This window comes from Lethenteron reissneri, chromosome 47, assembly GCF_015708825.2.
Source record: "Lethenteron reissneri isolate LAM-NWPU_2019-01 chromosome 47, ASM1570882v1, whole genome shotgun sequence".
Taxonomy (NCBI): domain Eukaryota; kingdom Metazoa; phylum Chordata; class Hyperoartia; order Petromyzontiformes; family Petromyzontidae; genus Lethenteron; species Lethenteron reissneri.
In genome coordinates this window covers 93827-108557 of record NC_083825.1, presented here as the reverse complement: position 1 = coordinate 108557, position 14731 = coordinate 93827, and the positions used below count along the sequence as shown (strand labels likewise).

General features: G+C 53.5%; 1 protein-coding gene across 1 annotated transcript in view; it reads left to right on the top strand.

Annotated features, from left to right (window-relative positions):
- Positions 1-358: 358 nt before the first annotated feature.
- The window catches only part of LOC133354418 (general vesicular transport factor p115-like), a 15216-nt gene continuing 843 nt past the window's right edge, over positions 359-14731 (top strand). Inside the window, 18 exon segments of the mRNA XM_061571240.1 lie at positions 359-428; positions 762-766; positions 3013-3064; positions 3067-3098; positions 4467-4531; positions 5483-5543; positions 6353-6358; positions 8217-8327; positions 9397-9438; positions 9440-9500; positions 9940-9995; positions 10245-10365; positions 10902-11026; positions 11028-11081; positions 12580-12720; positions 12851-12939; positions 13387-13541; positions 14449-14654. Coding sequence (XP_061427224.1) covers positions 359-428; positions 762-766; positions 3013-3064; positions 3067-3098; positions 4467-4531; positions 5483-5543; positions 6353-6358; positions 8217-8327; positions 9397-9438; positions 9440-9500; positions 9940-9995; positions 10245-10365; positions 10902-11026; positions 11028-11081; positions 12580-12720; positions 12851-12939; positions 13387-13541; positions 14449-14654 — 1452 coding nt within the window.

Sequence of the window (14731 nt, the reverse complement as noted above, 5' to 3'; positions counted from 1 at the left end):
GACACGCCCTCTCGTGACGTCACCGCCGCCACACCCCCCACCCTCCTCGAGTCCGATGTTAAGTACCGCCTCTACATGACGTCATGCAACTGCCCACACCCCCCTTGGGATAACACGCCCCTCCCTAATTTCTCGTGACGTCACACGGATTATCATGTACAACGTCACCCCCCCTTCACCTGAAATGAAGCCACGCCTCTTTGTGACGTCACACGAGTAGGCGTCGCCTAACGACGTCACGCCCACCCCGCCCACTACTCCAGTGAGTGACGTCACGCGGCCTGCAGGGAGTAGGAAGGCCGCGCGTTTCCGCCGTGCCGCTCGCCGCATCTCCCTCGTCCCCCCTCCCCGCGTCGCCATGAATTTCCTCCGCGGTGTCATGGGCGGACAGGCCGCGGGGCGGCGCAGCCCACGGGCGCCCGAGGACGGTGAGAGACGGCCGCGCGCAACGGGCTCACACGGGGGTGGGGAGGGTGGGACGGGGCGAGGCCGTGTGGTGCTAGCGGCCTCTGCCCGCGCGGGGCGCGCCGAACCCGCGGAATGAGCAGGAGAGGCCGCCTGCTCGAGTGAAGGCCGCGGCCTCGGATGTTGACGTGTCAGACCCCTGTCGTAGGGAGCCGCGCCCCGGCCACTTCTCGAGGTCCCGTGGCCCGGGGTCCCCTCTCCCCTGGCTCACGACGCACAGAGCTCTGCTGTCCTGGCTCGCCTTCGCTGCATTCCCCTCTCTGGGGCTCTCTTACCCTGTTTTTCCCTTTTCCTAGTCGATGTTTCCCCTTGGTCTCGGCCTGCGTCTTCTCCTTCATTGCATTCCCCTTCCTGGTCGTCCTCGCCCTGGTTGAACTCGCCTCCCAGGTCCTCGTTAAACTTGACGGCACTTTTCCTCGTCTCGCTTCCCTGGTTGGACTCCCACGTCCCACGTCTGACATTCCGTGGATTTCCCTTAATCTACATGTTCTTGGTTGCACCTCCTACTCTCTGGGTCCCGATTGGTTTCAAAACCCTTCCTTGGTATTCCAACTCTTGGTATCCCCATTTTCCTTCGTCTCCTCCAAAGGAATTCTTTCCAGCTTTCCCCTAACCACTGGTTGGACTGCATCCCCCCCTCCTGCACTGGTCCCTGGACCCTGAGCGCTTATGTGGCGCCCCCGGAGTTTGGTGACACGTCATTCGTGCGGACGCGTTCAGAGTTAACTCGGAGCGCCCGCGACAACTTAATCCTTCCTCGTCTGGCTGCCGTTCCGCGTCAGTGTCCGATTGTAATCGGGTTCTTTCTCACGCGCATCGACGATGCATATGCACGAGAGACACAAAGCCTCGCCTTGCATACAGTTCTTATGGCCACGCGCCGTGAATACCGCCTCTTAGCAGATGCACGGTGGAATCGTGGCCCAGTGGTTAGTGCACTGTGCTATGAACCCGCTGACCCGAGTTTAGAGTCCATGCCGTGGCTTAAATCGATGGCGAGCGATGGTCTGAACCGGTCATACTCCCAACATCTACCCCCCCCCTCCCCCGGCAACTTTACCAGCCCGCACGTACCAAACTGGTGAAGTATGGTCGAGCAACTCCCATAGCGGACAACAGTGGATTCACAAAATGCTGTTTTGTATTTATATATTAAACAGATGCAAGCATGGTAGCCACAATGTAACACGTAACATCAGCACATTCGTCATTAACACGACCACAACAGAACACATCCCTGACATTTCTGCCAACGGAGAAAGGTCGGAACGAGTACAGTACCTTGTATTTGAATATAGCACTGTATACTGCTATGTTAAGCCAAGTGATTTCTCATGATCAAAACATCATACAACTGCGAGTCTGGAGGTCCTTCGAAGTAGGATTGTTAAATTTAGGTTTTTTTTCGTTACCAGTAACCGCTTGAAAAAAACTTAGCGGTTTGCCGCACTTTAGAAATGTCTAGAACAATAAACAACACGTGTTGACCTTCTCAACTTTGAATGGAAGGATACTACCGAAGGTGTAATGGTTAGTGCACTGGACTTGCAATGTAGAAGGTGGCGTTCACCATAGGAGGGCGACTCTAGCCTCGCCACACACGGGGAAGGGCTTCGTGAAATCGACGTGCTGTGCGAGCCGTATTGATATTTCTACAAGTGTTACCGAGCTGGACGTTTCTGTGCCGAGAGATATTGACAGTTGTATATTTTCGGTCAGGTTGCGCGGCATAATGCTGTGTTCTTTCTCATTTGCTGAGAGACCCCGCTGTGTCTGTCGCATTCCTGTGATGCACCACGCAGTCTGTTCTAGTTGGGTTCTTGGTAAATAGCTGCCATTCACACAGTATCGGCGGCCGTGCTAGACCGATTCTAATAAATACGTTTCGCGTTTCCGAGCAGTATTTGTGCATCTTATTTGCGGCAAAGGAAAACACGACCGTGAATGTTGTTGTTTGATTAACAAAAAATGTGATCTCAACTGCAGGGACAAAGTACAAGGGCGGTAGTCCAGACTTATCACTTCTATTTGGCAAATGACGCAATCCTGCATGGTAAAAAAAAACGCAGCAGATTTGCGGACTGGAGATGTGAAGGCAGGCTGAGCAACAGTGCAGATACCTTTGGTGAATAAATAAAATAGAGTAAGCAGACAATATGCTTCACCCAGCATATCTGTCCCTCCACATCAAAAAATGTAAATATGTCTTGCTCATCCTATCAGCCGCATTGTTTTGTGATGGTGCACACATTCAGCTGCATTGGTTCAACACAAGCCAAACTCTGGCCTGTTTTTGATATTCAGTGTCTCATGCACTGAGTCGGGCCATGAATCAAACTGGTGAACTGCCAGATGAGTATATACGCAGAGACCTCTGTTAGATATGGGTCCTAGGTTGAATAAAAAACACCAAATAATATGTAACACAAATGAACCACACTGACGCTAATGATAACCCCAGATTCAGGCAAGGTGGATCAAGGTGACCCAGGTGAGGGACCTGTTGGTGCTGAGCCCTGTGTGTGTCTGCGTGTGTGCGGGGAGCAGGTGCAGAAGTTATGTGACCGTGTCGCGTCCTCCACACTGATCGAGGACCGGAGGGTGCCGTGAGGGCTCTCAAATCGCTCTCCAAGGTTAGGAGAGCACTCCTCCATTGAACAAGCACATGGGATTAATTTCCATGTGTATTGTATCCACACACACTTACAAGTATATACTGAATGCATCACGGCAATGCTAATAGTAATCAGTCACATATTGTATCATATGTGGAATATTCGCCCCAAGGTGCCTTTATAATAACCTTAATTTAGTAGCTGGAATGGATGACATGAACTATTACCATATCTTCAGGATCATAAGAGCTCTGGAAAGTAAGGCACATCCCACACTTAGTGCCAGTATCAATAAGTTGATACGAATCTGTCCACACACCCAGTACCACTCACACGCCTACCGGATTATAATATGCATCCTCAACTCTTCCTTTATACTACAGGTGGAGAATTGTGTCTCATAATCTAGACATTACGGCAATCATATGCAGCATTCAGTAATTTACCACGCTTGCTACTTCTCAATCCTCACAATAGAGGGCATCGCATGTCCACCATAGCACACTTAAACGCGTGTCATGCTGCGGTCATTTTTAATATGCCTTACCAAAGAGCCATGGTCTGACAAACAGCCTTAACTTAAAATCAGACGAAGAAAGACGTGCCCCATTTGTGCCGTCCGTTATTTTTGCAGCAATGCGGCGCTAATTTGACACATGCTTTGTCCCGCGGCGGGAGCCACAATGGCTCAACAGAGACCACCAGGAGAAGCCAGCTTCCCGATCATCGTGGTTGGGGTTTATAGGGGGTAATGAGCTGCATGAGATTGAGTTCCCCGTGAAGACCCCCCGAGTGTTGCCTTGCATTAGGCTTGCCGTTCTCAGCTGATTCGTAGCAGAACTAATGAGCCGTTGTGTTCAATTAGATATCACCATCATCCTTTGTACTCTTTGTGTCCTTCCCAGCAGCGTTTAAATCGACGACCACGTTGCGCTATGTGCCGTGCATCTAGAAACGCAATGTCTCTCCCAAGCGTGCTTTTAAGCCTGATTGTTGACATCATGTATGCTCGCCGGGATGTTTGCTATTATAAGCTCTGTAAAAGAGATGGGCTTAATTAGTGTCCCAGGACTGCAGCCGACATCACGCTGGCCTTGTGTGTACGTTGTGTGCTCTGCTCTCCCACTCACGACAAATAAAGTGACGAATATCTGTTCTGGGCTTCCCTCTTGTTTGATTCAACCTTAAATGAGTGCCTGGTGCTGTGTGTAAATATCAGCACTGGGATACAAAGGCGGCCGGCGTGGTGCTAGCCACCCAACCCTCTCGTGTGCCATGCCTGCCTGAATAGGCACTCGCGAACAGCATTTTCCCAACTGCTAAGGCTATATGGGGGACATTTGATATTGTTTAACTCCCTGAGCTTAACGGTTTTGCTCATTGTAGAAGTACCGCATGGAGGTCGGCACGCAAGGCATGGAACACCTTCTGCACGTCCTGCAGACTGACCGGTACGCACACACCCCTGTGTGTCGCTGCTCTGCTCACCAGGATCCTGGCTGCACAGCTGCACACGTGCATTTGCATCACAGATGCAAAGATAGGGACGTACGTTTCCTATTGCGAGGTTCCAGCCCAGTGCCCGGACACTCCACTCCTGTCTTTCCACGTGTCTATCACTCACGCCAGCTGCACATCCTCATCCAAACACACGAGTGGATTGTTTTTTTTTTACTTTCACAGTTACTGAGCACAGCGGCCAGCAACAAACGGCACTGTAGAATTCTTACAGAAGATTAGATTTGACATGTTCCTTGATTTGGGCAAGATTATTTTCTAAGAGCTCTGGAAAAGAGACGGTCTGGAGAGAATTCCAAAGTGGAGCAGGGCGAGGGAAGAATCAGAAGGAGAAGTGAGGTGACCTGCAGCGTGGTGAGTGGACAAGGGAATAGATGGGTGAGCAAACTGATTGAGTGGGGAACTGAATTAATTGGTGGGTGAGTGGGTTGAGGGAGTGAATGAGTGTGTTGGTGGGTGATGGTGTGTTGCTGTGACCTCCGTGCAGGGATTTAACACAAGGGTTGTGAATGAGAGGGCGGGGAGGGATCGATGAAGACGTGGCCATGGGAAGCTGGGCTGGATTAGGTGCCCACATGGCCTAGAGTAAAAACATCCCCATTGCAGGGTTTCACCTTCACCCTATCGAACTGAGAGGCGAGGGCAAATGAACCACGTGATGTCTTGGGCCACTGTGCCGTTTGTACTTTCGCACGAGCAATCGGTGCTCCTCGTTACTCGCATTCCACTTTTAAACGGTGACCGGTTCCTGATTTAGGAACCTGGTTCCCAATACGCTTAATGGTTAACGGGATATCATTTTGCAAAGTCTGTTTTTGACGATGACCTTACAGACGCCGCTGGCCATGGTCTCTCTTACTAACCACGCGTCTCTCGTCACTCAGGTCCGACGCGGAGATCACGGCCTTCGCGTTGGACACGCTGTGCAACATCGTCTCGAACGACGTGGGGCGAGGAAGAAGGTAATTCGCGTTCACAGCGCCGCTGTCCCCATGCCCTTTCACCGTTACTGCTGCCGCTGCTTGCCGTCGTCGTTGAGTTGCGGGGAGCGGCGTGCGAAGCCGGCTGACGGTGGCTCGTGTGTTCCGTTCACGCTCTCTTCTCTGTGTCCCCCCTTGCGTTCGCCGGACGTCAGAGGACGCAGAAGGTAAACGACGCGACGTCACGCCCGCTTGTGGGGAGGAGGCTTGCCTGCATGCCGCACTAACACACGTGGTGTTGCTGCGTTACCCCCGCGATACTTGGGAATGCCTCTAACTCTTTATCGCTGCGCACACGCGGATATTAACGGATGGATTCACCGCTCTGTTTAACCTCTCTGATGGCTTCGTTTGGGATAAGATTCACTCTAGCACGTAGAACGGCGCTGCTGCCCACGACGTAATAAACACCGCACACGTGGTGGTGCTGCTCTGGTGTAATGGCTTTTCACATTGGTCGCCGAATTTGATTCCCACCAGCGCGGCGGTCAAAACAACAGGGGCAAGTTTCTTAAATCGTATCCGCCTCTGTCCACCCAGTGGCATGGCATGGTCACACCGCAGCAGGTCAATGAGCAGGGTACTGGCCAGGGTGGAAGAGTAGGCCAAAGTCCCTTCTGGAAGGGCTATCTAGAACCCCTTTTGCGTGAGCAAGCAATAGCAGGGCTGCACCTTGACCTTGCATTTTAAACGTAATCGGCAAAGGTAACGGGCATTGTTGTCACAATCCTGCCTAAAATTTTACGTATATTTTGTCATCGAAATGCATCGGAGGAAGAGGTTGGTGTGGGGGGCTTTGTTGTGGTGGTGGTGTTGTGACTCAGAGTGCTGCCGGTGGGATGCGTTGGTGGTGCGGTGGTCTGCATTGCCATGCTGCGAATCACCGCTTGTCGCCGCTGGGCGGTGTGAGGGTGCCGGGTACGAGAGGCGGTGCGACCCAACGTGCAGGTCGGCTCTTATCTGGTAGTTGCAACGGAGGTTATAGACGCTCGTAGAAAGTGGAGTCGGCCAAACGTCTTGATGTAGGATCACAGAGCTTAGGGAATTTTTTTTGGCAGCGCCAGTTGTGGCTGCGGTTTTCCCGCGCACGCCTCCGTGCGATGGCTGCGCGCGTCACGAGTTTGTTCGTCAAATGCTTTGTTCCTGCAGTGTGCACGAATGGCACTCTGTTAAGAATAAAACGTTACGTTATTATTGTAAAAAATATTACTTTGCAAGTTATAAGAGGCTCCAGACATCCAGACAGTGAGACGCACCCCCACACTGATGCCTGGTGTCAATATAGTTACACAAACCAAGTCACGAAGACAAAGACCCCCTGTATAGCCTAATGGACTGTTGGATCAAGTGCTGTTAGCGAGCACCTATGAAGGCCGCCACGGCACACGAGGGGGTGGGTGCCAGCACCACGCCCGATCGGCTTTTTCTCCCGAGTGACGATGATCACACACCGCACCAGGTACTCATTTGAGGCTGAGTCGACCTAGTGGAGGCCCAGGATAGGTTCAGATAATCGTCGCAAGCTGGGAATCGAACTCTGTTCCCGTGTACGTAGCACGGTGTGTGCTCTAACTACTACACCACCGCTCCCCACAAACCTAGTGACACACACACACGGTGACACACTGTGACACACATGCAGCTACTGGATTTTAAAACAAACTCGCCCTCCCCCCAAAATCTTATCTTAAAATACAGGGGAGAAAGGTGCGTGTTATTATTATCGTGAGGTTGTCGTCAAACATTAAACAATAAACAACAAAACAAACATCGAACGACGATGCACGAACAATCGAAGCAATAAAAAAACAACTATGAACAATAACGAAGATACAATCAACTACAATACAAACAACGTAAACCAGTGAAAAATTACATACACAACAATAGAAACGATACAATAAACAATATAAACCAAAGCACCTCGGCTTCATGTCGTCGTCTTCGTGCAGAGCACATCAAGCCGCTTTACAATAAATAAATAAATAACAAAATCACATGGTCAACTTCAAGCAAATTATAAATTACAAAACAAATACGTCCGCTTGCCTTACATGCGATACCCTATACGATACGGTACTATATACTGCACTGCGGCGTTTCCGCAGAGGGGGAACGGCAGCTGCCGTGGGCCACTTGCAGGGTGAACAGGTTTGACACTGGGACGTTGAACAGGTCACGTCCCGACCACTGATGAGCCCAGGTGCACGACCTCCGAGATAAGAGCTGCCCTTGCACGTGTGGGCGTGTCTGTCGCGTCTGGGCTTAACATCTCACGCGGTGGTGAAATGTTAACTACCTTGTCGGGTATGCAGGAGGTCATGGGGTTCGATCCCGACCCTGCCGCCTGTATATTTGGAGTTTTGCATGTCTCTCTCCCTGTGGTCACATGGATTTTTCACCGTTCCTCCGGGTTTTCCCTCCACCTTTAGAATAATGTGCGTTTTAGTGTATTGAGCTATCATTTGTGGCCAGTTCGCTTTTCAAAAACAGCTCTATAGCTCAGTGGGCTTTACCTGGTAGATAAAAAATAGTTTAATAGTTTAATGGTGCGAAGTCATAACATTCGCTTGTCCATGCGGTTGTCACCGCAACACGCAACGTGACCTCCCCCTCCGCAGAGGAACAGCACCACCAGCAGCAGCAACAGCAGCAGAAGACGGCCCCAGAGGAGGACCTGGGCGCCCAGTTCAACCGACGTCATCATCAGAAGCAGGAGAACGTGTCGCTGCTGCTCTCCTTCCTTGAGGTATCCCGAGTCCAGACCCCGTCGAAACGTACACAGCGCACGAACGAGAGGCACGCTCTCTAAGGTGTCACTGCACTGACTCCCCCCCCCCCCCCACCCCCGTATGTACATGTTTATGTGGAACTTCTTTTGCACCGGAAGTAGCCAACCGTGCTCATCGGAGACGCGCGGAAAGGAAACAAAAATATAATACAGCTATTGGATTCTCTTCTTGGTTCTTTGGTAAAGTCACGTAGAAGGGAAATAATAAAATAATAAAAATAAAACATATTAAAATAATTCTCACGACGTTTCGGCCACAACGCAAGCAGCCGTCCTCAGGTGAAGAACAGGTCTGTCGGGAAGACAGCGTGCAACAGACTTGTTCTTCACCTGAGGACGGCTGCTTGCGTTGTGGCCGAAACGTCGTGAGAATTATTTATTATGTTTTATTTTTATTATTTCCTTCTATGTGACTTTACCGAAAGAACCAAGAAGATGAATCCCTGCAGTCACGAAAGCTTTAAATCGAAATTTATTGGATTCTCGTGATGTCACTCCATGTTACCCGCTCTGATGCGATGTTGCACCACCACCACCACCATGTCACAGCACGTGATTTCACTCCATGTGATGTCTGCACGGACGATGTCACTCGGTCGAATGTGGTCAACGTTCGTAGTTGCGTCCCTTTTCAGCTGGCGACTGGGCGGGAGGCCGTGTGTGTGTGATCGTGGTGTGGTGGGGTGCGGTAGTGTAGCGATTAGTGCGCTGCGCTATGAACCCGGCGTCCCGGGTTCGATTCCCGCTCACGGCCAACACCAGTGACGATTATCTGAACCAGTCCTGGGCCTCCCCTAGGTCGACTCAGCCTGAAATGAGTACCTGGTGCGGTGTGTAAACATCGCCACTGGGGAGACAGGCGGTCGAGGCGTGGTGCTGGCCACCCACTTCCTCGTGTACCATTCCAGCCTTCATAGGTGCTCGCTAACAGCACTTGCCCCTACAGTCTGTTCAGGCTATACGGGGGATCTTTGTCTTTTTCGTTAATGAGTGTGTTGTAATGTATGTGTGTGTGTTTCGCCCGCAGGAGTTTGAGTTCCACGTGCGATGGGCGGCTGTGAAGCTGCTTCACGGTACTCCTGAAGAACCGAGGACCGTCCGTGCACCAGATCATCCTCGTCACGCCCACAGGTCAGCCTCCACCGATCCTCATCCCCACCCTGCCCTGTTCCTCCCTGACCCATCTTTACCCTTGACCTGTTCTAGCCCGACTCACCCCGACCCAAACCCATCCTTCCTCGAGCTCTCTGTCCCACCCAATCCTCTCCCACGACCACCTTCCTCGCTTAACTCACTCCTTCAATCGCCCACCCACTCTTGCAAATGAGACTCTTCTTGCCTCTTTGAGTTCCCAGCTGGGCGCGTGTGGCAGCATGGGCCAGCCGTCGCGCGGAAACACGGGCGGTGGGGGGGTGGGTGGTGTTTGCCGACGGGCGCGGTGCCCGCCGTGACGGACGACGCCGTCACGGTCGACCCTCCGCGTCCCGTGTCGTCCCTTGTGGCCCCCCCCCACTGTTGTTGTAGCTGCCCTCACTGGGCCCCTTTGTCCCCTTCCCGCTACCCCCCGCAGGAGTGTCGCGCATGATGGACCTGCTGGTGGACACCAGGGAGGTGATCCGAACTGACGTGAGTGGCGTCGGGGTCGGGGGGGTGGCGGGTTGACACAGCACGGTGTGGTGTGAGGGGCAGAGGGAACACACAGCAGGCTGCTGCTGTTATTGTGTGGGGTGCAGCAGAGGGAACACAGCACGCTGCTGTTATTGTGTGGGGGGCAGCAGAGGGAACACAGCACGCTGCTGCTGTGCATGGGAGCCACGGTGGCGTGGGGAGCCGTGCGAGTCGCCGCTAACGTGTGCCGTGTATCGCGGTGCGCAGGGGCTGCTCCTGCTGCAGCCAGCTGACCAAGGGGAATGCGGCGATCCAGAAGATCGTGGCCTCGAGAACGCCTTCGAGAGGCTGCTCGACATCGTCTCCGAGGAGGGGCACAGCGACGGAGGTAACCGCCGCCGCCACCGCACTGCCGTTCTGATGCGCCTCCCTGTCGAGACGCATTGGGGGGCGCGCGCGACGCAGTGACCTTGTTCAACGTCGAGAAACTTAATGACTCTGTCCCCCGCTTCCTCCCCCACTCCATCTCCCCCTCCCCTATTCCACTCCTTCCCCAGGTTTCCCTCATTAGGTTGGTTTATACTCCTGCTTCCCCAGTTTCCCCCCCTCTCCCCTCCATTTAAATTTCCATCCTCTCCCCAATATCATGTCCCCACTTGGCTGTAGCAGCTGGCTCGGTTTGTCTCACCTTTGACCCCCCCCCCCTTTATATGGTTCAGTTGCCTTGGGACCTCTCCTACGTAGATTGGTAGCCTGGTTGAGTGAGCTGTGCGGCGCGCTGTGCAGCGCGCTTTACCGAGCTCTTGTTTGTTCCAACACAAAAAAAAACTTTGTCCATCGCTGCTGCGATAAGTGCGGTTTGTCGCTTGCTCCACCGGCGTTTTCGCGGCTGTGAGAGTGCCGTGGTTTGTGCGGGATCGGCAGGGATCGTGGTGGAGGACTGCCTGCTGCTCCTGCAGAACCTACTCAAGAACAACAACTCCAACCCGAACTTCTTCAAGGAGGGCTCCTACGTGCAGCGCATGAAACCCTGGTTCGAGGTGACCGAGGGAGAGCGCTGGCTGGTCGGCGCAGAAGGTCACCAACCTGCACCTCATGCTGCAGGTCGGCGCCAGCGGTGGGCACGCACGTGGCCCGCCCGGAAGGCCGTTTTGAATCGCCGGGAGCAAATACAAGAATTCCTCGTTTTTAACGCGCTCGATGCGTTCCTGAAAGTTGGCGCGCAAAGCAAAACCGTGTTTAAGCGAGCGATATACCGAGTTACTGAATCACATTAGCGCTTTAAAATCGGCCTAAAGTCGGTCATCCCACGGCGGTACAAAGAACTGATACGAGGATATGTCGCCGAGTACTGTATCACTCCAACGTGCTGTATCGTTCAGCATACTGTATCATACTGCCCAGCACCGTTGGCTCAAGAAGTAGTTCGTCGTCAACCGCTCAGAAACCACGTTATAACAGTGCGCTGCTCCGCGCAAAAGTGTTCCCAAAATAAAAGAACCGTGTTATGGCGAAAACACTGTGTGGGACACGCGTTGAGCAAGGGGCAGACTGTAACTAATTGCGTCTCTACTCTTTGGTTCTTTCGGTAAAGTCACGTGACTTTACCGAATGAACCAAAGATTATGGATCCTTGCAGTCACGAAAACTTCAAATCTAGAATTAATTGCGTCTCGTTTTACCCAGGAAAGCCTCGCCCCGTCTCAAAAACTCTATTCAGTAGGGTGCCTGCCACCGGTACGGCTCTTGTTTAAATGCCTCGGCAAATGCATCGCGTCTAAAACGTTCGAAGGGCACCCCCAGCGGCAGCTCTCCCTGTGGAGCGCAAGGATCTCTCGGCACCGGCCTGCGTGTGGGCATTTGCCTGCTGCCAGGAGGGGGAGCGATTTTTCCCCGAGTATTTCAAATTGAGTCCTTTATCTCTAGTGTGAGTTTTCATCAAATTACAGCGCCCCCTACTGCGAAATACTTGGCAGCACCCTGCTGCCAAAAGGGTCTTGACGCCTATTGAGGCTTTCGGGGTGATCGAGCATAATAATAATAGTGGTAATAAGGCATGTTTTGCGACGAATGTTGTGAGTGGGTTTATACGTGTGTTTGTGTACCACGCCGGCCTTCATTTTCTGGCTGTGCCTCCTCCCTGCGCCCAATCTCACTCTCGCCCCTTACCTCTGCCTGCCCCCTTTACTCTGGAACAAACTCTCTCCACATCCGACTCTCCCCTCGCTCTCCTCTTTCCCACCACCCTCAGGTCCTATCTCTTTTCTCTACTCCGCCTTCTCCCTTCTTTTCCGCCACCCCTACCAGCACCGCCTAACGCCCCTCCACGCCGCAGACTCCACCCTCGTCACTACCCGATCCCCATCCCTTGTCTAGCCATTTTGTACTGTAGTCGGCAAGCATTGTCAAGCGCCTGGTGAAAGGCGCTTTATAAATCCAAAATTGAATAGAATAGATGCTCGCTAACAGCACCTACCCCAACAGTCTGTTCAGGCTATCGGGGATCTTTGTCTAACCGTGCGTGCACAGGTAACACTGCGTGTGTCTCCATGTGCCGCCACTGCCCACCATCCCCCCGCACCCTCCCACCCCACGACCGCAGCTTGTGCGGACGCTGGTGTCTCCGGCGAATCCGGCGGGCGCCGTGGCGGCGTGCCAGAAGGCCATGTTCCAGTGCGGCCTCCTCCAGCAGCTGTGCGCCATCCTCATGGCCACCGGCGTCCCGGCGGACATACTCACCGAGGCAAGCCTCCCCATCGCACCGCGTCCCCGGCGCCCGTGTCTCGTGCCGTCACCCGCCGTTCCACGCGGACCGCTGCGGAGGACGCGTGCGCTGGCTGAGCGTGTGTCCGTGTTGCGCGCTGTTGTCTCAGACGATCAACACGGTGTCGGAGGTGATCCGAGGGTGCCAGACGAACCAGGAGTACTTTGCGGCGGTCAGCGCTCCCTCCACGCCGCCGAGGTGCGTGCCGCCCACCCCCACCTTGGTTCCCTCTCCCCACCCTGCCCCCCCCCCGCCCCCTTGGTGTGTGTGTGGGGTATTTTATATGTTCGGGGGAGGGGGGGGGGTCTGCGGTTGTTAACGATGGTGCTTTGTTGTTGCGCTTGTGCATCATTTGTGGTTGATTGTGGCGTGTGCACGATTGGTTCTTGTGGTTTTGTACGTTCGCAGTAGGTTCTGGTGGCGTACGGTTGCTGGTTGTGATTGTTGTGGACGTGCGCCGTTGTTGACCGTGGTGGTCCGTGCATGCGTGCGTGCGATTGGTTGTTGTGGTTGTGGCGTGTGTGTCATGGGTTGTTGTGGTTTGTACCATCGCAGTCGGTTCTGGCGGCGTGCGGTTGCTGGTTGTGATTGTTGTGGACGTGCGCCGTGATTGACCGAGCCGGTGCGTGTGTGTGTGGCGTGCAGGCCGGCGCTGGTGGTGCTGCTCATGTCGATGGTGAATGAGCGTCAGCCGTTTGTACTGCGCTGCGCCGTGCTCTACTGCTTCCAGAGCTTCCTCTACCGCAACCCGGGGGGGCAGGGCCAGATCGTTGCCACGCTGCTCCCCTCCACCATCGACGGTGCCGCCCACGCCCACCCAAACACGATGCGCACAGTCCATGCCACCCCCACGCAATCCTCCTAACCGCTCACCCTCGCCGGTTTCACCAAAACCACCCTCATCACCAACCCTGCCCCCACACCGGCTGTTGAGGCATGCGCTGTTAGCGAGCACCTGTTAAGGCGGACATTGCGCAACGAAGGGGCGGTGTGGACAGCGTCACGGCCAGCCACCTTTGTCCCACAAGCGCTGATGTTTATACACGATACGAGGTGATGAAGATTATGATGATGAAAAGATTTCGTGGTTTGGTGGTGGGAGTGATCACGTTGGTAGTGGTGTGATTGAACAGTTGTCTTGGTGTGTCAATGATGATGATGGTGATGATAGCGAGAGTGATTCATAATATAGGTTTTTTGGTCAGATCTCGTTATTTATAAATGTGTCGTAACCCTCCACCACCCGACACTGCCAAACAGTAAAAAATGTGTCACGTCGTACTCAAAATTTTAAATGCTGTAGATCTCTCTTCAGCACACCGGTGTGCTAAAGAAGTGAATGATTTTGTCTATTGAAAAACGTGACACATTTTTACTGTTTGGCCGTGTCGGGTGGTGGAGGGTTACGACACATTTATAAATAACGCGATCTGACCCAAAAACCTATATTATGAATAATATTGGTCATGAAAGCGATAGTGATTATAATCACCTCTGTGATAATTATCACAGTGAAAGTATTTGTGTGATAGCGTGGTCTTGGTGGTGGTAGTGATGTTGGTGTAGTATATGATGTGTGTGATTGCGGTTGTGGTGGTGGCGGTGCTTACGATGATGGCGGCTGCGATGATGATGACCAGGGTGCGTGGGTGCATGCTTGCGCGGTGTTTGTGCTGGCGCGTGTTTGTGCGTGCGTTGCCGGCACAGCCAGCGCCATCTCGGCGGGACAGCTGCTGTGCGGGGGCCTGTTCTCGGGCGACGCTCTCTCCAACTGGTGCGCCGCGGTGGCGCTGGCGCACGCCCTCATCGGCAACGCCGCCCAGAAGGAGCAGCTGCTGCGGGTGCAGCTTGCCACGTCGCTGGGCAACCCGCCCGTGTCGCTGCTGCAGCAGTGCACCAGCATCCTGTCGCAGGTGCTCGCCGCACAACTTCGCCGCCCACGAGTAATCGAGGCGTCGTGGGCACTCCCATTTCTTGGCCGGCGTGGAAG